The sequence below is a fragment of the Dendrobates tinctorius genome, unplaced genomic scaffold (genome assembly GCF_039654945.1).
Source record: "Dendrobates tinctorius isolate UK_male_01 unplaced genomic scaffold, ASM3965494v1 ptg000084l, whole genome shotgun sequence".
Classification (NCBI taxonomy): Eukaryota; Metazoa; Chordata; class Amphibia; order Anura; family Dendrobatidae; genus Dendrobates; species Dendrobates tinctorius.
The window spans coordinates 12925387-12948963 of NW_027361752.1; the positions used below are offsets into that span (position 1 = coordinate 12925387).

At 37.4% G+C, this 23577-nt stretch overlaps 1 protein-coding gene across 4 annotated transcripts in view; it reads right to left on the minus strand.

Annotated features, from left to right (window-relative positions):
* The window catches only part of CADM2 (cell adhesion molecule 2), a 1004393-nt gene extending 982411 nt beyond the window's left edge, over positions 1 to 21982 (minus strand). For 2 of the 4 annotated variants that reach the window (XM_073584447.1, XM_073584446.1), the window contains exon 1: positions 21898 to 21982. In XM_073584447.1, the coding sequence (XP_073440548.1) occupies positions 21898 to 21967 (70 nt within the window). In that variant the 5' untranslated portion in view covers positions 21968 to 21982. The remainder of the gene's footprint in view (positions 1 to 21897) is intronic. The other 2 variants (XM_073584445.1, XM_073584444.1) reach the window with 1 other exon arrangement.
* Positions 21983 to 23577: the final 1595 nt, after the last annotated feature.

The following is a 23577-nucleotide window of genomic DNA, read 5'->3' on the forward strand; positions in this document are numbered from 1 at the left end:
TATCCAACACAACCACCCCTAGACACAATATCAATCAAGAAAGGATTATGACAATGTCTCACCCTAATACAGCACAATAAAGTCCCTACCTGACTGCAAAGTTTGGCCCTTACAATGTGCAAATTGCGCTCCTTGATGGCTGACCCTTCTGGTCCTGCTCAGCACTGATTATTGTGGCAAATAGCACAATTCAAAACCTTATAATATTACAAATGTCAAACCAAATTGTGCCTTGAAGATATCACAACACATAATGTGCCAAGTGCAGACATTAACGACAGAATAAGGTGATTTGACATTAATATGCCCAATTTGGACAAGACAGTGCATAGTCAGGGTGATCTGAAAACAATGTGTATAGTCAGGATGATAATAAGTTACCATTATCCACCAAGAATAACTCCTACAAACAAATGATAGCTCATACAAAGGATACTGAGAGCTTTCTTATAATAATGCTCTATAACCATAACATTCCATGCTCTATTGCCAAAACAGTAGACACGTTTTCTTGTCCTCAAAAAGGTTCACCACTAGTGCTGCAAAATGGCAAATTGATAAACAAGCTTAGATTTCTTAGCTCATGGTTTTCCCTAATCTTTGCATTCATTGGAAGGCCACATGCTATATGTGAATTGCCTATAAAAAGGTCTAGCATGCATAGGGTACTCACCCTTCCAATGATGTGGCTGATTAACCCCTTTCCGATACTGGGCATACATTTACACTGATGCTGGACTCCCTTCCTTTGATGTGGGCTCCAGCAGTGAGCCAACATCTTTCGCAGCACATGTCAGCTGTTTTGAACAGCTGACAAGTGCCCAAAATAGCTGATCTACCCATTAAATACTGCTGTCAAACGCTGCCAGCGGCATTTAACATCCTCTTCCAGCAATCAGGTCAGAAATCCGCCTAATGGTGACCTGCGTCACATGATCACAGGTCACTGGTGGGTTGGCATGACAACCGGAGGTCTCCTTGAGACCTCTATGGTTGTCACTGCTGGCTTGCTGCGAGTGCCGCCCAGTGATCGGTGCTCATAGCAAGTGAGTAATTCTACTACATACAAGCAAACTGATGATCGCCTGTATGTAGCAGAGACGATCAGGTTATGGCAGCTTCTAGTCTCCAATGGAGACTATTGAACCATGACAAAAGTAAAAAAAGTTTTTAAAAATAAATAAAAAAATAAAAGTTCAAATCACCCCCCCTTTCGTCCCATTCAAAATAAGACAATAAAAATTTCAAACATACACATATGTGGTATCACCGCGTTCAGAATCTCCCGATCTATCAATTAAAAAAAAAGATTAACTTGAATGCTAAAAGGTGTAGCGAGAAAACAAGTCAAAACTTCAGAATTATGATATCTTGGTCGCCGCGACATTGCATTAAAATGCAATAATGGGGAAGAACAAAAGATCATATTTTCACCAAAATGGTATAACTAAAAACAACAGCTCTGCATCCAAAAAATAAGCTCTCACTCAACCCAAGATCACGAAAAATGGAGACGCTACGGGTATTGGAAAATGGCACAATTTTTTTAACAAAGTTTTGAATTTTTTTTCACCACTTAGTTAAAAAAAACTCAGACATGATTGGTGTCTTTGAACTTGAAGTCACCTGGAGAATCATAATAGCAGATCAATTCTAGCATTTAGTGAACCTAGTAAAAAAAGCCAAACAAAAAACTAGCGTGGGATTGCACTTTTTTTGCAATTTCAGCACACTTGGAATTTTTTTCCAGCTTTTTAGTTCATGACATAGTAAAACTAATGGTGTCGTTCAAAAGTTCAACTTGTCCAACAAAAACAAGCCCTCAAATGGCCATATTGATTGAAAAATAAAAAAGTTGTGACTCTGAGAAGAAGGGGAGCGAAAAACAAAATCGCAAAAATGAAAATACCTGTGGGGGTTAAGGGGTTAATTTGCTATGAATCAAATTTTTGGAGAAAATTCAACTGGGTTAGATAATACAAATGTTAAAAGTCATTAACTTTTTGGAATGGCAAAAATACTTTTATAGGTGCTATTAATGTAATTATGCAACAAGGGAACATTCACTAAGTGCAAGGAAAGGCTCTTCCGTTTCATATTTGTGCCATAGTGTGCAGCACATTTTATGTAACACTCCTTTTGCACTTTGCATACTTATTATTGCAGTTTATATATATGTCCCTATTGATATATTTATTTTTAATTTTAAATGCAATTAATCTATAAATTACTATTTTATGCTCTGAGCACTTTTTCCCTCATATATTTACCTCTGTTAGCGGTGACATTACACTATTTTTAAATACAATTTATATAGTAGGAACATTTACCATGTTTAGGATAGATATCCTGCAACACTATTTCAATTTCTGTATGTAATGTAAACATAATCACTCATTTCAATATTAATATTTATAAGACTGTCTCCATGCACATATTTTAAATGGTTTCATATGGTAATAATAAAGCTATATGTTTCTGAGCTATTAAAGTCATGTATAGCATCTTGTTATAGATTTAAAGATTTGCAGTTTTGCAATAATGAAGATATGTCTTTATGTGGTAATACTACAGATAAGAGTATCACATGGAATAGTAATGGATTAATAATTGAATAAATAAGGATGAAAAGATTGTCAAAAGTTAATTATCATTATGAAAAAAGCATGAAGCAAAATAAAGAATCACAATGACAGTGGACAGGTTAGTGTTACAGAAAAAAGCCTCATACCATGGCTAGGACTGTGGAGTCACTAACTGCAGCAAGAGCATCTCCACCACCAACGATTATACCAGACATATGGAAAAAGTGCTAGCAATCACAGGCCATAACTGTCCTCTTTTGCGTCTGGTCATTGTATTAATGGGGAGAAATTGGAAAGTATTATGGAATATATGGCACATTATGTGACTCAGTTACAGCAGAATGATGTTACCTCTGTCAGTGACACTGTCAGTTTGAGGCAGTTGTCTGCATAGAAGAGTCAGCCTGTTCACAAAAGACTATGAAGGATATTTTTTGGAACTTTTTAAGTTAAAAAAATGAAAATTCTGTCAGAGCACTGTGTTATTAAAGGAACTGTTGGTTACTACAGGGCTACCATTCGTTTCTATGGTCATTTCATTTTAATATTACTAAGGTTGTATTTACATTTGACATAATTAAATGAGATACAAATAGTCCTATGAGACCTTAGAGTGATACATACATTTGAAAAAATAAATAATCTCTAATCTTTACCCTACATTGCACTGGGACACCTTACTGTAAAACGCTATTCCAAAAGTCTGAACAGTAACAGTAATTTCAACAGAATATTCCTAAGTCTCTACAAAATATGCATCCAAATTTATGTTAATAACTAAGCTGTCTTAAAAGATTTTAGTCAATGTTACATCTGTAGAAATTAGTAAAAGATTGTCCATTGCATTGGGAGGTGATGTCCCTGTAATGGACAATCATCATCAGCATTTTAGATTAAGTTATAATTAGGCAGAAAATTAGAAATAAACCTACTGCTTTAATTTTTTTAATATTTCACCTTGCACTTTCTTGGTTTAATTACAACTCACAACTCAAACAATTATGAAAAGCTGCTTGAGTTTTAGAACTGTTGTCCTTCGTATGTTATTTGGCTCCAATTATAAGAAACACTTATACAGCAGAGCTGATAATAAAAAACCTCAGAAATTCTCAGTAGTTTTACTTGCAGTTTTGCCTAAATAATTTGGGTGAAACCAAGCTCTGTCTATCATCTCCTACCTACTACATGAACGTAGAGTGCTAGCTACCCTTACATATATTTACTTATGGGTAAATAGCTGGTACTTACAATTTCAAGATTTTAAATTTACACTTAAAAAACAATATATAAAAAAAGTTTGTGGTTAATTTCTGCATATACAGCAAATATGCATCATTAGATCTAATAAAAGATTTAGTGTTGCACATTGCTTTTGTACCATTTTTAGGCATTCAGCTATTTGGTGGCTTTTTTTTACTAGATCTACTTTTGGCCAGTAAATGTTAATTCACAGAACCATATTTAACAGTCAATGTTGCAGTTGTAATGCCCAACCTAACTTTGGATCTCTTAATCTGAACTAACAGCTTCAAAGGCATATATGAGGATCTTAATTCAGATCAGGAGGCCTGCAGACATAAGAGGCATTGTAGCCGTAACTTAGACCATAACATATGGTTGAGTGAATGCACCTTAAGTACTGATTCCTGATGTCTGTCTATATGTCAAGACAGAAATCACATGGCAGTTCTGTCTTTTTTCTATTTTAATTTGAGTTGCATTTATAAGTTGATTTTTTTCATAAAATGTACATATTTTCGATTTTTTTCACCCATTGTCCTAGTACAATTCTATAATCATTATGTGTTTGGAATTTTTCTTGATTTACCTATACCATGAGATCATTTTCACATTATCAAGAAGCTGTAACGTTACCTCCGGTAGTAAGTGTTGTCATGCATAGCATTATTAAATATACAACAAAAGAGAAATGCCAGGACTAATTGTAAGCCATATTAAAATTCATATACTTTATTTAAATTGACATTAAAATTCCCAAAAAAAAGAAACAGAAGAAGAAGTTGGATGAGACAATGTGGGATATACATGAAAATGTATAACACAGCTTAATATTCATTTTTTTCCAAAGTGGCAAATAGCTCATGTATTTATTCACATAGTAAGTTCTCTCATTGAAAAGTAAAGATTTGTGAGCAATAACGTGTATACAAATATACACTAGCTCTTTTAGTGTGTTATTAAATTGATTATACCAGAAGATCAAATGCTCCTACTGCCAGGTTAAACAAGATTGAAGCTAAACATCATTTAATATTAGGGAAGATTGTGGTCAGAGGAGATATATTCTGGCACTGTATGCACATGAAAAAACGCTCCCCAAAGTGAAAGTTAGTAGGTCACATATAGAGCAGGTAAAGGAGTAGCTTACTCACTCACGAAACAAGCAATGTGCATTTCGCCAGTGCTTCATCAGGGGTACTATTGTATATTTGTATTTATATTTATATGTCATTGTTCACATCTCCTTACTTTTCAATGAGAGAACTTACTATGTGAATAAATACATGATCTATTTGCCACTTTGGAAAAAAAATGAATATTAATCTGTGTTATACATTTTCATGTACAGGGTGGTCCATTTATATGGATACACATGGGTGGACCATTTATATGGATAAACCTAATTAAAATGAGAATGGTTGGTGATATCAACTTCCTTTTTGTGGCACATTAGTATATGGGTGGGGGAAAACTTTTCAGGATTTGTGGTGACCATGTCTGCCATTTTGAAGTTGGCCATTTTGGATTCCAACTTTATAAATGGCCCACCCAGGTGTATCCATATAAATGGCCCGCCCTGTATATCCCCCATTGTCTCACCCACCATCTTCTTCTGTGTCTGTTTTCTGGACTTTTAATGTCAATTTAAATAAAGTATATTAATTTTAATATGGCTTAAAATTATTCCAGGCATTTCTCTTTTGTTGTCATTTTTACATTAGTATTTTTGGTAAATATTTTGCATCAGTATAAATGATACTGTCAATTTTTTTCTGTAATTTCTGCTCCAGGTTTTGGCTTAAGGAACAAATACTTACTAAAATGGATCTGTATGAAAGTGGCATTAAACAAATGCCATTTTTTCTTTGACCTTGAATGTTTTGGTCACAGTATCCCATTAAAAGGTTGATGTTCCTTTTTTGTTTGGAAACATGGAAATTTCTGCAATCAAGTTAAGTAGGGTCCAAAAGGTTTTATCTGTTTCTTGCATTGCTCAATTGTTCCCTTTCTCCTAGGCCACTAATTTAGCTATAATTTCCTCTTTTCTCTCTTTTACCATACCTGTAAATCTCCTTTTCATTTGATCATGTAATACATGTCATGTAATAGTTTATATGTCAAAGCTCGACCTCATTAAACATAATAATTAGTGATGAGCGAGTATGCTCGTTACTCGAGTTTTCCAAGCTTGCTTGGGTGTCTGAGTATTTTGGGCGTGCTTGGAGATTATGTTTCAGTCCCCGTAGCTGCATGATTTGCGGCTGCTAAACAGCCTTAAAACATGTGGGGATTCCCTAACAAACAGTCAATCCCTGCATGTATTCAGGCTGTTTAGCAGTTGCAAATCATGCAGCTTTGGGGACTGAAACATAATCTCCGAGCATGCCCAAAATACTCGGAGGACACCCAAGCATGCTCGGAAAACTTGAGTGACGAGCACACTCGCTCATCACTAATTATAATTCATTATTAGGAATAAGGAAATCTAGTAAAGTTTGAATTTGCCTATTTATGTGTTTTCAGAGAAGTTATTTTCTGCAAATTTCATATCCCTTATTATGCCCTGGGGTCCTTCCAAATTCCAGAGAATAAAAAAGTATGATATAGAAACAAAACAAAATAATTCCTTCATCACATCTCATACTTATCCACCCTTCAGCATCACTGCCAAGGTCACAGAACACACTGTAACATCATGAAGCCATGATCTCTCTCACGCTTGAGCAGAAACTTCCCAAGCTCCAAAATAACCTGAAATCTCTATTTAGTAGAGGAGGTCCAGGGGTTCAGACCCTTTTTTAGGTACAAAAAATATCAGGATGCTGTTCATATTAGATAGTCAGTGGATCTCATGTGTCTGAAGGAACCTGATTCTACTTATGATTAAAGAAAAGCTAAAGTACTGTTTCCATTCCTTGTTTTTGGAGAAATAGGTTGACAAACACTGATGAAAGGCCCAAAGCTTTTTTTTTTTACTTTCTATGGTCAGTGTAATAGGGGTACTAAAGAAATTGTAAATAAAATAAAAACTAAATCAATAAATAAAAATATATTAGTAATTCAATTCAATAGTATGGTATGGTTCTAATATATTTTTAACTTGCATGGTAAAGTATGTTTTTAATAGATCAATCTGTTGTCAATAAATAAACATTATATAGAGAGAGAGAGTGAGAAAGTTTACAGCATTTAGTTCTGTGTCTCAGTTTACCTCTCCTTGAACCGTAGTCTCTGCAATGACCTTCAGAGCCCTTTCGGTGCCTGATTGCTCTAGCTCTTCCCAGGTATACAGTAGGTTGCATGTAAAACACACAGACCCTTGGGGAAACATCTTAGACAAAGCAGTCATTTTCTGTTAGCATCCTGGGTATATTCAGGTCATCTCGTCTCCGCTTTTTTTATTTTAAACGCTTGTTTTATTTCACTGTGTAGTATCTGTCTCACGCAGGCAGAACAAGCTATGCAGAGTGATTTTGCATCTGTGATTTTATTGCACAATTTGTTCAGAACCCTTTAACACTTCACAACAGCAGAAAAAAAATTACCCTAGGAAAGCAAGGTCAATTTATTATTAAGGAAATAAAAAAAATTGTTACAATATTTTTTTCCACTTTGACCTATTTTCCTGAAATTATTTCTGATTCCTTTATATCTTGTATAATGCATCTCTCCTTGGCTTTCTATGGGTTTTTGTCAAAATGTCTGGTACTTTTGAAGGCAAAAAAGTTGATTCTTTTGTGTTTAGCTAACTGTCAAAAATACCTGAAACTCAATGAGGTCCATCAGTTTTTTCAGTTTTTTGTTGAATCTACTGAAAAACATTTATGTCATAGCAGTTATTGCTCTATGATAAACAGAGGATGACTCACAAATGTGAACACGGCCTTTCTATTGTACAAGAATTAATTATAAGACTAAGGAAAACCCTTTAGTTTATTTTAAAGCAGAATCTCCAAAAATACTCCCAAAAATCAACTGTGCCATGAGCCTTCTTTTCTTTTGCGTAGAAACTTGTTCAATATTTCTTTTATAATCTTATTAGTTCTTGCAGTTGACTTCTTCTGTTTTGTCCTTTGATCTAATAGGTGTATTATGATGTCACAAATTTTCTTTGATAGCTGATATCAAGGGGAAGAAAGAACAGGAATATTGGACTTTAACATGCCTAATCCTTTGTTCTCATGTAGAAAATCCAGCAACAAAGGTATTACTATGCTCTCCTTAAGGCCTGGGTCACACTTGCGAGTGTGATGCGAGAAACTCACATGAGTCTCTTGCATCAATACCCAGCACTTCCAAAATACATGCAGCCGCATACTCCAATCCGAGTGCCGGCGGCAGTTCCGGGTATTAATGCAAGAGACTCTCACGAGTTTCTTGCATCACACTTGCAAGTGTCACCCCATGGCCTAATAAGAACAGCGTGCATGTGTTTCTGAGGGTCAGAAGAAAATAGCTGTCTTCCAAACAAGTGTTCACTAACTTTTAATCCATTTTGTATATTTTTAAACATTTTATCTATTTGTCAAGTATATTTTTAAATTAATATGTTTTATTGATTTTTCTAAGAAAAAAACTGGAGCAACAATAAAGTACAATTAGGTTTTATTATCTGAGTTATGGTGAGGAGTCCAAAGACAATGGTACTCACCTAGTAAGATTGTATGACCACAACCACTAAAAGGCTCGAGGTTGCTACAGACCCACAAATTGAAATAAACTGAAAAAGAATGAAAGGGTTAAATCTGTACTACTCATAGATCAAGGATGGAGGATAAAAGCAGTATCCAGAAATGTGGTTTATTTGTCAAAGCGATTCGAAGTTCAAAACTTCTCTATCAGGACAAACTTCAGTGTGTTTTGTCCTGATGAAGAAATTTTGAACTTTGAAACACCTTAAACGCATTTCTGGATACCTCTATTATCTTCCGTCCTTGATCTACAGGTGGTGAAAAATGAACCCTTTCGTTACATTTCGGTTGACTCTAAAAAATTGTGAGATATGTTCTCTGCAATTATTTTTGGAATGGCGAAGTCAGCTGTATAAATCTGACCAAGACCAGATTGCAGTGCTCGGGCCAAATGTGCTTCTCCCGACCTAAGTGTGACAGCTGAAAAGAAATATTTGTAGCTGTGACACTTGGGTTGGGAGAGCTGCTGGCCAGTCGGAGCAATGTGTTCTGATCTCGGTCTGATTTAAATGGCCATCTAACTACTCCTGAAATATCCCAGTGGTGTTCACTGCTGCTTCACCATCTTACCTCATTGTATAGTTCAGGTATATTTGTGACAATGTTTTTCAGACCATTGAAACATCTTTCGCACATAATCTTCCTTGCATTCACCGTGGTCTTCCAATAAAACCTCTTTTTTCTCTCCCACCGCATATTTTTACCTTGCATTTTATGACTTAGTTCACTGGTGATATTAGCTTGTCATTTCTGTTCTTTTGGAAACAGAAAATTAGCTGCAATTTCCTACCCAGCTTTCAATGCTGAAAATGAGCTCAGCAGAGAAATGTTCAAAAATCAATGTGCGGAATGTATTTAAGAGGTGTCTGATTTACCAGCTCTTGAAAATGTTTCTAGGGGAACAATTTTTTTCTGTCTTTTTTATTGCATAATATTTAGGCAGATAGACATTTGTACTTATGCTTAACATCAAATATTCTTTAGTCTTAATCTGTGTTATTTTCCTGCATAGGATCTGTGCAATGTCTTTGGCATTGCATAAATAATGGAAATCATTTATTTACGGCTAATCGCACATCTGGACACAAACTCACATAACGACACTTTATATTTACAGCAAGAGAACTGTTCCACTGTTTAGCTACCTCACGCTATTATTATAATATTTTACATTTATTGCAAGAACAATCACTGGGGATTTCCACAGCCTGCATTGTGTTCTCTTATTTTATTATGCACTGTCTTAAATGTTTTTATTAAGACACAACTAGACAATGGAAATGGAAAGGAATATTAAACATTGCATTTCTGCAAACTCCCAAGCTAGCGAAAATATAAAGAAATAAAAATGACATAACTTCTCTTTGTGATTGCAATTTAGCAATATCTAGAATATTTTTACATCTACCTAAAAGATTGAGAAACACAAAATATATTAATATAAGCTCTCCACTATCTGTTAAAGAGTAAGGTAGAATGGGATATGGATGATTGAAGGCATCATTTGAATTACTGAGTGACATAAAACCTGTTAGCTACATCAGGAATATATATATATTTGTTCTTTATATTTTCTATTACTTTTGAAGTTTCCTTCTGATTTTGTTCAATAGAAAAATGCACCCAAAACTGATAAACACTAGATAGGTTGTGGTCCACCTTCTATGACACACTCTGATAGTATGAATGGAGCACCAGTTGAGCATGAACAATGCCACAACATTCATTCTTAACTGATGACCACTAGATAGGCAATGGTCCATCTTCTAAGACCTTCTCCGATAGCATGAATGGAGCACAAGTTGGGCATGGACATTGCCACAACATTCATTCTCTATGGAATTGCTGGAGACAGTCAAGTAATGTACATGAATAAATCTAGATGTAAGGAACAGACAGCACATTACGGTCATACCCTTTGGAGGGAAAGTGTGTAAGTGCAGGTTACGCTCATATGGTGGAGTTGTGACAGGTACAAGTCCTATGTAGACATGAAGAAAAACAGCTGCTGCTGTGCTGTGGCTGGAGAATAAATCCTCCAGGAAACATTGAATCCAATTGGATGAAACACAATGTGGGCTATACTGGTGGAATAAAATCGATTCTTCAGCAGTAATGATGATAAAAGGGTTTTATATTCATGAGTTGCAATGCAGTACTAGCATCTGAATCAAGTGAAAAAAACAAATGTGTTTTATTCAACTGTGTACATCTCCAGTACACCATTGAGAAGGCAGCACCATTAGCTCCAGGAGTCATCTGTTCTGGTAATCAGTGAAAATTTAAGCAGAAACCTCACCAATCTACTGGAAAAGGTGGTAAATTCTTCATACTGAAATAACACTTTGGGTTTATGATTGTGTAGAATGATAAGACAAGGAAAACTCTAACCCAATAAAATATGAAATTAAATTAATTTGGATCTATTTAAAGTTAATAATTTTTAAAAAATTCTAAAGCCTTTTTTATGAATAAACCTGAGAACCACCAATTAAATAAAAGAAGGTAATATCCATGCATCAAACAAATTATTATGGTACTGGAAAAAATAGCGATCACCACGAGTCATAAAATTCTCAATAGTTACTTATTACAGTAATCTACTGCATATTTAGCTCAAACATCACTGACATTAAGAACTAATACAGAATCCTAAGCTCTGGGATCTGAATAGCAAAAGACATGACATGTTCATATTAAAAAAATGTCAATTTACACGGCTGTGATATGTCAATATTTAAAAAAGTTAATTATTTTGGTAGCTCATCCCTCTTGGGGAAATTTACATCAGTTAGTCTACTATTAGTGTCAATCAACATTTATTAAGATATTAAGTGGCACCATACTTTTTATTAGATGCTAGTTTAAAGTTCTCCTACATGAAAACTGCTCAGTTAAATATTGTTATATTTTAAAGTCCTTTGCTCCATGCATGCTGCTAGTAGTCGATCTAGAGATGGGCAAATTTTTAGAAGTGGAATTAAATTCTACTCAAATTTTATAAAGAAACATATTCTCCATAATAAGGAGTTTTTGTAATTATCTTCATGCCGATTCAGCAAAATGGGGGCCTAGTACACTTTTTTGCTGAACCGTGAAGAGCCAGAAAAAGCTAAAAAATACCCCCAAAATAATAATACTCCTTTCATTGCTCATCTATATGGCAGACACTGCTGCACACAGTCCAGCATCTGGTCCTCCTTCTCTCTTCTTTCCATTGTAGGAGTGTGCATCTTTGGTGTCTTCATACTAGACCTGGATTTCTAGCCATGACCAGGCCTTGTACAACTTTGCGCTCCATAAGATCACAATGTATTTTATAATATCATATTATTGCAATGTGTGACTCTTGTTGTAGATGGACCTCCAAGGCCTAGTTATGACTGAAAGTCCCTGCCTAGAGTGAAGACACCTGAGATTTTGTGCGTGACAGCAGAGCAGAATAAAGTAGGACCAGACAGCAGGCAGAGTAGGACCAGATAGTGGGCAGCTAGCAGCAGGGGAAGCCAGGCAGGAGAGTGGCAAGATGAGTATTCATTTACTTTTTGTTTAAAAATTATTATGATCCAGACCAGGTTTTGAGTTCTGTTTTCCCTTTTTCCCAGTCTGGTCATGTCAAGAGTTAACCTTTCCCAGCCTCAGTCTGGGATCAGGTTGGCTATTTATTACCACTGCTTCCTGCAGCCGATGTTCGTTATAGTTTTTGCCTAGGACTGCTGCAGCTGACTCCGATTGCTCTGATTTGTCCTGCTGAGATTGCTTTCTGGACCCGTGTCTCTGTTTTCCCCTATTCCTGTCTTGACTAAGTTTTTCCCTTTAGTGTGCTGACTTCCTGGTTTTGATATGGTTTGTATCCTGACCTGCTTTTGTTTTTCAGCTTTTCCGCTTCTGACCATTCCTTATCCCCTTTCCTTCTTTGACCGTGAGTTTGCTTATTCATTTGGTACTGCTCTACAGTCTAGGATCTGACCCAGCTTGTTTTACTTTTTTGCTGCCACTAGTGGTAACCTCACTGCTGCACTGCAGGCCAGCTCTGTTTAGATGCAGTCCTGCTTCCACTCTACTGCCCTCTTGTGGCGCCTACACCTTCCTGCATTGCAGCAGTGTGACAAAAATGCTACATTTATTAACCACTGAGGTCTGGAGAGATAATAAGGAACATTCAACTCACAGAGCTGGAAATCAAGATTCTCAGGAAAATTTTCACAGTTTGGAGAACCCTGAATTTTGTCAGATCCTCTCATCACTATAGAGATCATATGCTTTATTTGTCTTGTACAATACACTATTAGCATGGAAAGAACACAAATTACTACAAATTGTGCTGATATAAAGATGTAATAAGTGGTGCAAAACATTGTAGGTCTGAACTCTCCAAACATCAAATGCATTGCAGGAAAAAATTGTGGACATGGAAAAAATAATGTGCTTACAAACAAATTGGACATGAGGTCATTAAAATTCATTATTTGGTTATTGGCCACATGGATTTTGTAATTACATTTGTTGTATTGTTGGTGACTATTTCAGCTCTTAGAGGGTTAAACAATAAAGTCGGCATCCTTATATGCACCTATTTACTACTTGCAAAATATTATATTTTGTTATTGTTTGGTTTTCTCATCAGCCAATGATCAGCAAATGTTTTTTAATGTCTCCATGTTCAATTTTTTTGCGAGCACATTAATTTTTCTATATGTACAATTTTTCCAGTAATTCAGTTGATGTTTGGAGAAATGAGAGGATTTTTAAAATAATAATAACTACAATAATTAGTTTATCCTCTTGCAAATATTGGTGTGCTTGTTATTTCTGGAATGTTTTTCTTTTTTCCACTAATTCGTATACCAGAAAATTACCCAAATAATTCACTAATTCAGATTATTTGGAGTATTTAAATTTCCTTAATTATGGCCCTTTATATCTTTTCTTCTGTTTTTTCTTTCTGAATTCAAATTTTGTCAGATCCACTCATGTCTACATCTAATCAACAATTGGATAATAGTGATTAGAGTTGAGCAACTTTAGTCGGATCGGGTTTCATGAAACAAAATTCATTTCAGATGAAACTGGTCCGACTAGGGCAAAAAAAAGTCTGAGTTAACCCGACCCCAAAGCAAGTCAAAGGGGAATAAAAGTCGACATTGAGTGGATGACATTCATCCACTCAATGCCGACTTTTATTCCCCATTGACTTGCATTGGGGTCGGGTTTCAGATGAAACTCCGACTTTTTTTGCCCTAGTCGGGCTAGTTTCATCTGAAACGAATTTTGTTTCATGAAACCCGATCCGACTAAAGTCGCTCAACTCTAATAGTGATGAACGTGCTCTGATAAGATGTTATACGAGCATGCTCGTGTTCTCACTGAGTGTCTTTGGTGTACTTGAATCATATGTTTGAGTCCCCAAGCCTACGTGTCTCGTGGTTGTTCATGCACAAAACAAGCAGGGATTGCCAAACAAACTGTCAAACAGCCGTGAGACATGCAGCCACCAGGACATATTTTTCGAGCATGCCGAAGACACTCGGTTAGCACACGAGTTCAATGGACTAACACCTTACCCAACGACGTTCGCTAATTGCTATTGGATAACCATTTTTAGATGGCTCAGATATAGTTCCGAAAAGCAAATATTAAATAGTGCAATTCCAAAGTAACAACACTTAAATGCTGTAAAATATAATAACATTTAAATATCAGGAACAAAAAAGTGCAAAAACTGTCTGCGAATCAGATATCAATAACAATTCCATGAAAATGTCTTAGAATTGTAAATTCCTCCAATTATACATGAAGTTAGCATAATTATACCTCCAATATGTCAGACAACATCATCCGTAATTGTGCAATATTGCAATATACAGTGGGGCAAAAAAGTATTTAGTCAGTCAGCAATAGTGCAAGTTCCACCACTTAAAAAGATGAGAGGCGTCTGTAATTTACATCATAGGTAGACCTCAACTATGGGAGACAAACTGAGAAAAAAAAATCCAGAAAATCACATTGTCTGTTTTTTTTTCATTTTATTTGCATATTATGGTGGAAAATAAGTATTTGGTCAGAAACAAGCAATCAAGATTTCTGGCTCTCACAGACCTGTAACTTCTTCTTTAAGAGTCTCCTCTTTCCTCCACTCATTACCTGTAGTAATGGCACCTGTTTAAACTTGTTATCAGTATAAAAAGACACCTGTGCACACCCTCAAACAGTCTGACTCCAAACTCCACTATGGTGAAGACCAAAGAGCTGTCAAAGGACACCAGAAACAAAATTGTAGCCCTGCACCAGGCTGGGAAGACTGAATCTGCAATAGCCAACCAGCTTGGAGTGAAGAAATCAACTGTGGGAGCAATAATTAGAAAATGGAAGACATACAAGACCACTGATAATCTCCCTCGATCTGGTGCTCCACGCAAAATCCCACCCCGTGGGGTCAGAATGATCACAAGAACGGTGAGCAAAAATCCCAGAACCACGCGGGGGGACCTAGTGAATGAACTGCAGAGAGCTGGGACCAATGTAACAAGGCCTACCATAAGTAACACACTACGCCACCATGGACTCAGATCCTGCAGTGCCAGACGTGTCCCACTGCTTAAGCCTTTACATGTCCGGGCCTGTCTGAAGTTTGCTAGAGAGCATTTGGATGATCCAGAGGAGTTTTGGGAGAATGTACTATGGTCTGATGAAACCAAACTGGAACTGTTTGGTAGAAACACAACTTGTCGTGTTTGGAGGAAAAAGAATACTGAGTTGCATCCATCAAACACCATACCTACTGTAAAGCATGGTGGTGGAAACATCATGCTTTGGGGCTGTTTCTCTGCAAAGGGGCCAGGACGACTGATCCGGGTACATGAAAGAATGAATGGGGCCATGTATCGTGAGATTTTGAGTGAAAACCTCCTTCCATCAGCAAGTGCATTGAAGATGAAACGTGGCTGGGTATTTCAACATGACAATGATCCAAAGCACACCGCCAGGGCAACGAAGGAGTGGCTTCGTAAGAAGCATTTCAAGGTCCTGGAGTGGCCTAGCCAGTCTCCAGATCTCAACCCTATAGAAAACCTTTGGAGGGAGTTGAAAGTCCGTGTTGCCAAGCGAAAAGCCAAAAACATCACTGCTCTAGAGGAGATCTGCATGGAGGAATGGGCCAACATACCAACAACAGTGTGTGGCAACCTTGTGAAGACTTACAGAAAACATTTGACCTCTGTCATTGCCAACAAAGGATATATCACAAAGTATTGAGATGAAATTTTGTTTCTGACCAAACACTTATTTTCCACCATAATATGCAAATAAAATGAAAAAAAAACAGACAATGTGATTTTCTGGATTTTTTTTTCTCAGTTTGTCTCCCATAGTTGAGGTCTACCTATGATGTAAATTACAGACGCCTCTCATCTTTTTAAGTGGTGGAACTTGCACTATTGCTGACTGACTAAATACTTTTTTGCCCCACTGTATATTGTTATAGGTATAACAGGATATAATATGGAGAAATGTAGCAATAACACGACATAAGAAAGGTATCATTTACGTAACTACTGGTGACATTTATAAGTAATGCCAGAAAAGTTGCTCTTAAGTAATTTATATTTGCTTCCAGACTCCCAGAGAGAGATTGCTGCCTTAGAAATTATAATGTACCATTTTTAAAGAAGTAATTATAATGCTCCACTCTGGATAGATTTCAGATAACTAAAAAGGAAACCTGTCAGTAGATGTTTAAATATACGGAATTACAACAATCATAGCATGATTAGCAGAAACTGTAGGATTTAGAACCAGAACTAATGGAACATTGTACCATATAGTTATAGACTCCGATAAATAAACAATATTGCTTAATTGATGTGTTGAAAAATAATAATTAACTTTAACACAATGATTTTGCAATTGTTGAGTAGATGCAAATAATAAATTTAAAGCCAAAGAGCTAAAGGTGGCCATGTTGCAATTCATCTCAACCACTGCATTGTATGCACAATTGGTTTGGAGGAGAATGCTCATTGCTGAGAGCACAAAAGACAGCTGCCGGACACTTCTGCCATCAGCATTTTTACTTTGAGAGCAAATGATCAGACGTATCGATATTTACCATGCCTGATCCTTTTTTCCTACTGTTATCTGTTTAACAAATGTTAGTTGAACATCTGAAACACATTTGATGGGGAGTCAATCCGACCAAAATCGGTGAGTTCAGCCAATGGTAGGGTAATGGGTATGGCCTTCTTAAACACTGTAGTAAAAGATATGCTTTAAACACAATTTCCAGATAAGAATATTGTACTTCGAAAATGCTATTTTACTTTATGCTAACAAACAACAAGACTAGTTTGTTTTTTTCGTAGACTACGACCTCATTTCATCAGGACTGCTGATTTTCTCTCTTTTCTTCATGTGGAAACGTGGGGGAGTGGTATAAGGATGTATGCACTAACTATATGTATGCCATTAGTATTGTGCCAGCAGTGTATACTGCTCCGGCTGTATATAGTGCCTTTAGTGTATGTTATGTAGTATAATGTATGCAGTATGTGTTATGGTATTTTAGCAAACATCCTTTATTGCACTTAATACTATTATTATGCTAACAGTATACACTGCTTTTGTAGTCTAGCTACTGCCTATGTCAATTTTGCATTGAGACCAGACTGTGATTCATATGTTTGTATCCATTTTATATTCTGTAGCAGCATAATTGTGCAGCTCCTTCATTGCATTTTTTTTAAGGTGCTTAAATATCAAACCAAAATTTTTAACACTAATTGGCACTATAACACTATGGCTTATATTTAATTGGATATTTATGTACCATCTTACAGAAAGGTGGACGAGACTTCAACACTATAATACATAATACGTATCTGAAGAAGAACACGGTGAAAGCGATTTAGTGGCCAAGTGTCTGATGATCTGAACCCAACAGAAACACCAATGGGGATTCTGAAAAAACATGAAAACTGCATATACTGTACCTTCATATATTTCTATATACTTATATACTACATTTATTAATTTATTTATATACAGTATATAGAATTTTTTTCTCTGCAAGTTAATATTAGTGTATACAATATATTCTACATTGGTGTATAGTAATGTATACAATTTGTTCATATTCAATAGATTACTGTATGTGCAGATGGCAGTTTTGGGCAACACATAATGTACAATTTTACATTTCTCCTTGCAGAGAGCAACATGTTAAACATACTTGTAACAACCCTGCTGGCATTGCTGCATGGCCTCCCATCTCCCACTCACCAACTTGCTCAATGATCCAAGCCATGCTGTGAATTCTGTCTGCTGCCAGCCCTATGCTGCTCTGTTTCTCTGCTATCCTGCATGCTTCCTGGCTGTGGGTGTATAGGGGGCGGCACCAGAACTCTCTGGTTCTTATACAGTCAGGGTGCATCTGTCTAATCTGTCCCTGACCAATTACCTAGAGCCCTCTACTATTTAGGTCTGCCCCTCCCACTGGAACCTTGCCTGAGCCTGCCAGGTCCTCTCCTGTGTATCTCCTCCTTCTCTGGAGGAATACTCCTAGCCTTGCTTAGTATTATCTGTCTGCCTGCCAGGAGGCAGAATATCCTGGTCTCTGTGTCTCCGTCCTAGCTTTGTATTATACCTAACCTTCTGCCCTCCAGGAGGCAGCATTTCCTGGAACCTGTACCTTGTCTCATGCTGTCTTCCTGTCTGAGCTCTGACCAACCTTTGTCTCCCTGTCTGTGGCTTCTTTCCTTGCTGTGTCTTTCATTGTGTCCTCTCTGTCTGTGCTCTGCACCCTTGCAGGCTCTGACTGTGCTCTGCACCCTTGCAGGCTCTGACTGTGCTCTGCACCCTTGCAGGCTCTGTCTGTGCTCTGCACCCATGCAGGCTCCATCTGTGCTGTGCACCCTTGCAAGCACTGTCTGTGCTCTGCACCCTTGCAAGCCCTGGCTGTGCTCTGCAGCCTTGCAAACCCTGCATGTGCTCTGCACCCTTGCAAGCCTTGTGTGTGCTCTGCACCCTTGCAAGCCCTGTGTGCTCTGCATCCTTGCAAGCCCTGTCTGTGCTTTGCACTCTTGCAAGCTCCACCTACTCCACACTCCTGCGGCTCTGCCTACTCTGCACTCCTGTGGCTCTGCCTACTCCACACTCCTGTGGCTCCACCTACTCTGCACTCCTGCAGCTCCACCTACTCTGCACTCCTGCCTGTATCCATACCTGCACCACCTGTGTGAACAGGTCTAACCCTGTTCTGTCATACTCCACCCCCTCCTGTCTGTTCCAGTAGTAACACCCACTGTGTGAACAGGCCTCTACCTGTTCCTTCATATATCACTCCAGCCTGCCCTGTGACTCAAGCCATGCCTACCTACCCTGTGTCTCAAGCCATGCTTGCCTGCCCTGTGTCTCAAGCCATGCCTGCCCTGTGTCTAAGCTGTGCCTGCATGCCCTGTGTCTCAAGCTGTGCCTGCCTGCTTGCCCTGAGTCTCAGCCATGCCTGCTTGCCCTGTGTCTCAGCTGTGTCTGCCTGGGCACCAGCCGTGCCTACCTACCTATCAGTCGCACCTGTCCAAGTGACTTGTCCCCGAGTGGGATCAGCAACCACAGCCAGACACCACCCTGGAGTGGCACCCAGCAGCTACCTGCTGCACAAGTCTAACCTCACCATCAGAGGCTCCAGCGAAGACCTAGGTAGCTGTCGTAGTCACACCCCTTCCAGGATAGTCTGGTTTGTGGCACAGTGGGGCCACAACCCCCAGCTCGCGCCAACCTGCCAAGGCGTGAGCGTGACAATACTGAGATGAGGAGATGAAACAAAGTGTCTTTAAAGCGAGATTCTGGTTTTGGCTTTTATCCCAAGTCATATGACAAAGCTTGTTAAAGGGTCGACATTGACTTTTAGATTGCTACTTCATATAGGTGGCCTTAGAGTTCTAGTCCTCTTCCTCCCTGAAGAAACAACTTGTATGATTTATCTTTCAGTTTTCGCTAATTAAATGTATACAGTATGTAGCATAAGCCAGTCCATGCGTCTGTTGTAAAGCCCTGAAAGAATAGACTCAGTCATGGTTGTTTTACCTTTTGATCTTGAGAAGGAACCTAACCCAGTCTCTCCCATGGACTGATGTTGTTATCAAACCATGAGGCACCATAATATGGAGTCCATTTAACTCTTTGATATTTTGTGTGGTACCAAAGACAACTGTGAGCATTAATTTTGGAGTGAATTACGACTTTCTCAACTACAAGCGCAAAAAGGAAAACTCAAAAGTCATTTAAAAATGGAAGTAAACTGATCCTGAAAATACCTGGGATGTCATCCTTTATCTTCTCCTCTAGTACAAAGTATAATATCCATCATTGGGTCATGGGGAAAAAGATGGGACTGATAGCATTGCGACATATTGAAATAGTAATAATAATAATCTATGCAGCACAACATATTCCACATCACTTTGCAAACTTGTAAAACATCTTGTAAAATGAAAGAATAAAAATCACAATAAGTAAATAATATGTGTTGGACATAGAAAGTATAAATATAGTTTACAATAATACAAAAAAAATCTGTATTAAATTAATATTAAAAATAATTATCCACCAGGTGATGTACAACAGTGATAATAAAGCTGATCACTGTGATAGTCTTCTCATTATACTGTCATATAAGCTCAGTATTTTTTCTCACCTACAAACTGTTCCTGGTGCTAAAAAGCACAACCGGTATAAATATTTTCTACATACACAGCAATCTTAGCATAATATTGATCAACCAGAGACAAGCTGATTGGAGAAATGCACATGGTATTTCTTTCAGCCGATAAAATTTGATATACAGTACGTTTGGAATTGCTTGGGGCTAGAAATGGTGTTTTATTACAATATGTCAAATTAAAGTTAAACTGTCACCAACGCTATCTGAGAGAAGTGCAATGAAGGGGCAGAGTCCCTGATTCCAGCAATGTGTCACTTAATGTATTGCTTGCTGTCATTTTGATAAAAGCCCCACATTTTATCTTCTACAGATTTAGCAGTATCTGAATGCTGAGCCCCACATAACTCCGTCCCATCACTGATTGGCAACTTTTTGTCCACATACAGTGTACACAGAAAGCTGCCAATCAGTGGTGTAGACGGGGATATAAAGAGCTCATGAATTTGCTTGACTAAGATGCAGCAGGTTTATTAGTCCTCTAATGATATTCTCCTGCTGATGAAACAGTGATTTTATCAAAACTGAAGCAGGCAACAGAGTTACACATAACTGGAATCAGGCTTCCATCATGCTGCTCTCAGATTACATAGAAAAACCTTGTGTCAGATTATTATTAAAAGCAAAACAAGGATAAATCATTAATATCGCAGTTATGAAAAACTTTGTTAATGAGTGACTTACCATTGTCAACCTACACACACAAATCTATAGTAGACATTATCCTACCATATTTACTAATAAGGTCTGTCCTCTCTTCCGGAAGACTATAGCAATGCGGAAGCAAAACGGTTCCAGAATTACATAATACTGTTGAATCCGAAGTGATGGCATTAACAAATGTATACAGTATCAATGTTTGCTACGTTCTTGTATACTGTAAGCACTCGGGGACTGGGACCTCACCTCCTATGTCTGGTCACTAGAGTTGAGCGATACCGTCCGATACCTCAAAATATCGGATCGGAATGGATCGGCCGATCTTTAAAAAAAGTATCGGTATCGCCGATGCCGATACCGGAAGTCCCATTCAAGTCTATGAGACTTCCGGTATCGGAATTGGAAAAACCCTTTCCTGCCCTTGTACAGCCTCTCGGGGGTCTGTACGGGCCTTCCGGGGGTCTCTGCTGGCCTGCCGGGGGTCTGTGCCGGCCTGCCGGTGGGCTGTGCGGACTGCCCGGGGTCTGTGCACCCTGTGGGGGTCTGTACCGGCCTGCCGGGGGGCTGTGCTGATGTCCGGGGTCTGTGCAGGCATCGTTCGATGGGACTACAAGTCCCATCGGGCGATGCCTGCTACCATGACAGTGATTGACACATTAGCCAATGATGGGACAGTAGTAGTCCCATCATCCGGCTAATGTGTTGAATGTAAAAAAAAAAAAAAAATACTACATACATACTACATACATACTACATGCATGCTACATACATACTCCATGCTACATACATACTACATATATACTACATGCATGCTACATACATACTACATACATACTACATGCATGCTACATACATACTACATGCTACATGCATGCTACATACATACTACATGCATGCTACATACTACATACATACTACATACATACTACATGCATGCTACATACAATACATTCATACAATACATACATAGACATACAGTACATATAACATAGAGTAACATACTTACCAATAACTTGCTTTGAAGGGGTCACAAGTCTCAATTCATCTGTGTGGACCACTTTTACTAGAAGGAACATGGTTCAATTGTATGGATGACTGTGTTTGAAATCTTTTTAAAATGAATTAAACAGAGATACTGAACCAGGCACAACCACGCAAGTACTAAAGTGCACTTGGTACTGTGTCTATATGTAAAATGTTAGCTCTCGCCTAGTCTAATAATCCTCTAGGGGATTAGGGGTCAAAACCCCATCAATCGATTTGCAATTAGTGCAAAAGTTCAGAAAAACAGATTTAAAGAATTAACAGTAATGAAAAATAAATACACTTTAACTCAGTACAAATATTTTTTTAATTATTTTTTTACTGCTAAGATGCTAAATCTGCTCCTAGAGCTCCCACTGGATGAACATATTGTACACTGAGTGAGATAAGCTGTTCTAACTTAGACTATTAGGGGAAACTGACCATATGATAAAATCAATACATTAAGTCTAAGAAAATCTTTAATTATAAAACATATAAGCATAAAAAAGTCACCTTCTTTTATTTTGCAGGAATTAATGGAGAAACAAAAGATTCTTTATACTAATATTTGATTAATATCTTACGCAGTGAACGCCTTACATGAAACAAGAATATTAAAATTTTACAAGAAGACTCGCAGCGAGTGGTAAGGAAAGCATGAAGATAAATCAAATCCTGTTCCTTGCCATGCTGTGAAACGTCTGCTGGTTTTTAATCATCCTGATGTGCCAAATGTAAATTCCATCAAAGTAGAAGTTTGGTAAATATTAAACTTTTCATGGCAACTATACATGTATGACATGCATATATTTATTTTATCTACAGCACATATATATTTATTTTTATTGTTATCCATTATTGTCCATGTTGTTGTTAAAATATATATATTTTTTAAAATATTAAAATGTATAAAAATATTTTGTTATATTGACAAAATATATTCCAAAAAGACGTAATTTTATTTTCTACTTTCAAGTTAATCTGCTGATCTAGTTTAATATTAATCTAATAAATATATACAGTTACTGCTAGCGATGTTATGTTTCTGAAATGTTTAGGTTCACATATCCATTGACATTTTGCTTTTACTGTTCACATCATGTACATCATGTCAATCTGTCACAAGATGGACACTAATGACCCCACTGACTATAACAGCATGGCTGTAATGGAACTTTTCACACTTCTATCACAGTGTCCTTCATGCAGCACTTTTTTTTATCTTCATTTAAAATGGAGTCTCTGATAGATTCTATTAACCCTCCTCCTGCCACAATGAACATTTGAACCAAATTTGACTGTATTCTGTTTCTGTAATAAAGAAGAATTAAACCTGTTGAGGATTTAAAGGGCCAGCATTTTTTAAATCTTTGGATTCCTGCTAAGGTCCTGAAGCCCTGCTCATGTTTCATTTATCTATCTGAAATTTTTCAATAATCTGACACCAGAAAATGGAAATCATTAACCCTCCGTCAGGAACAATATTCGCACTAACTCTAGAAAAATGCCTAGAATATCTAATTTTCTCAATTTCAGCGATCTAAAAGTGATCAGAGACCTTCATAGGGATGTAATAAAAGAGACTACACATTATCAGGTGCAAAACAAACCCATTTACTCAAAATAAAAGTAATAACTTTGATATACACAAATTTCAAAA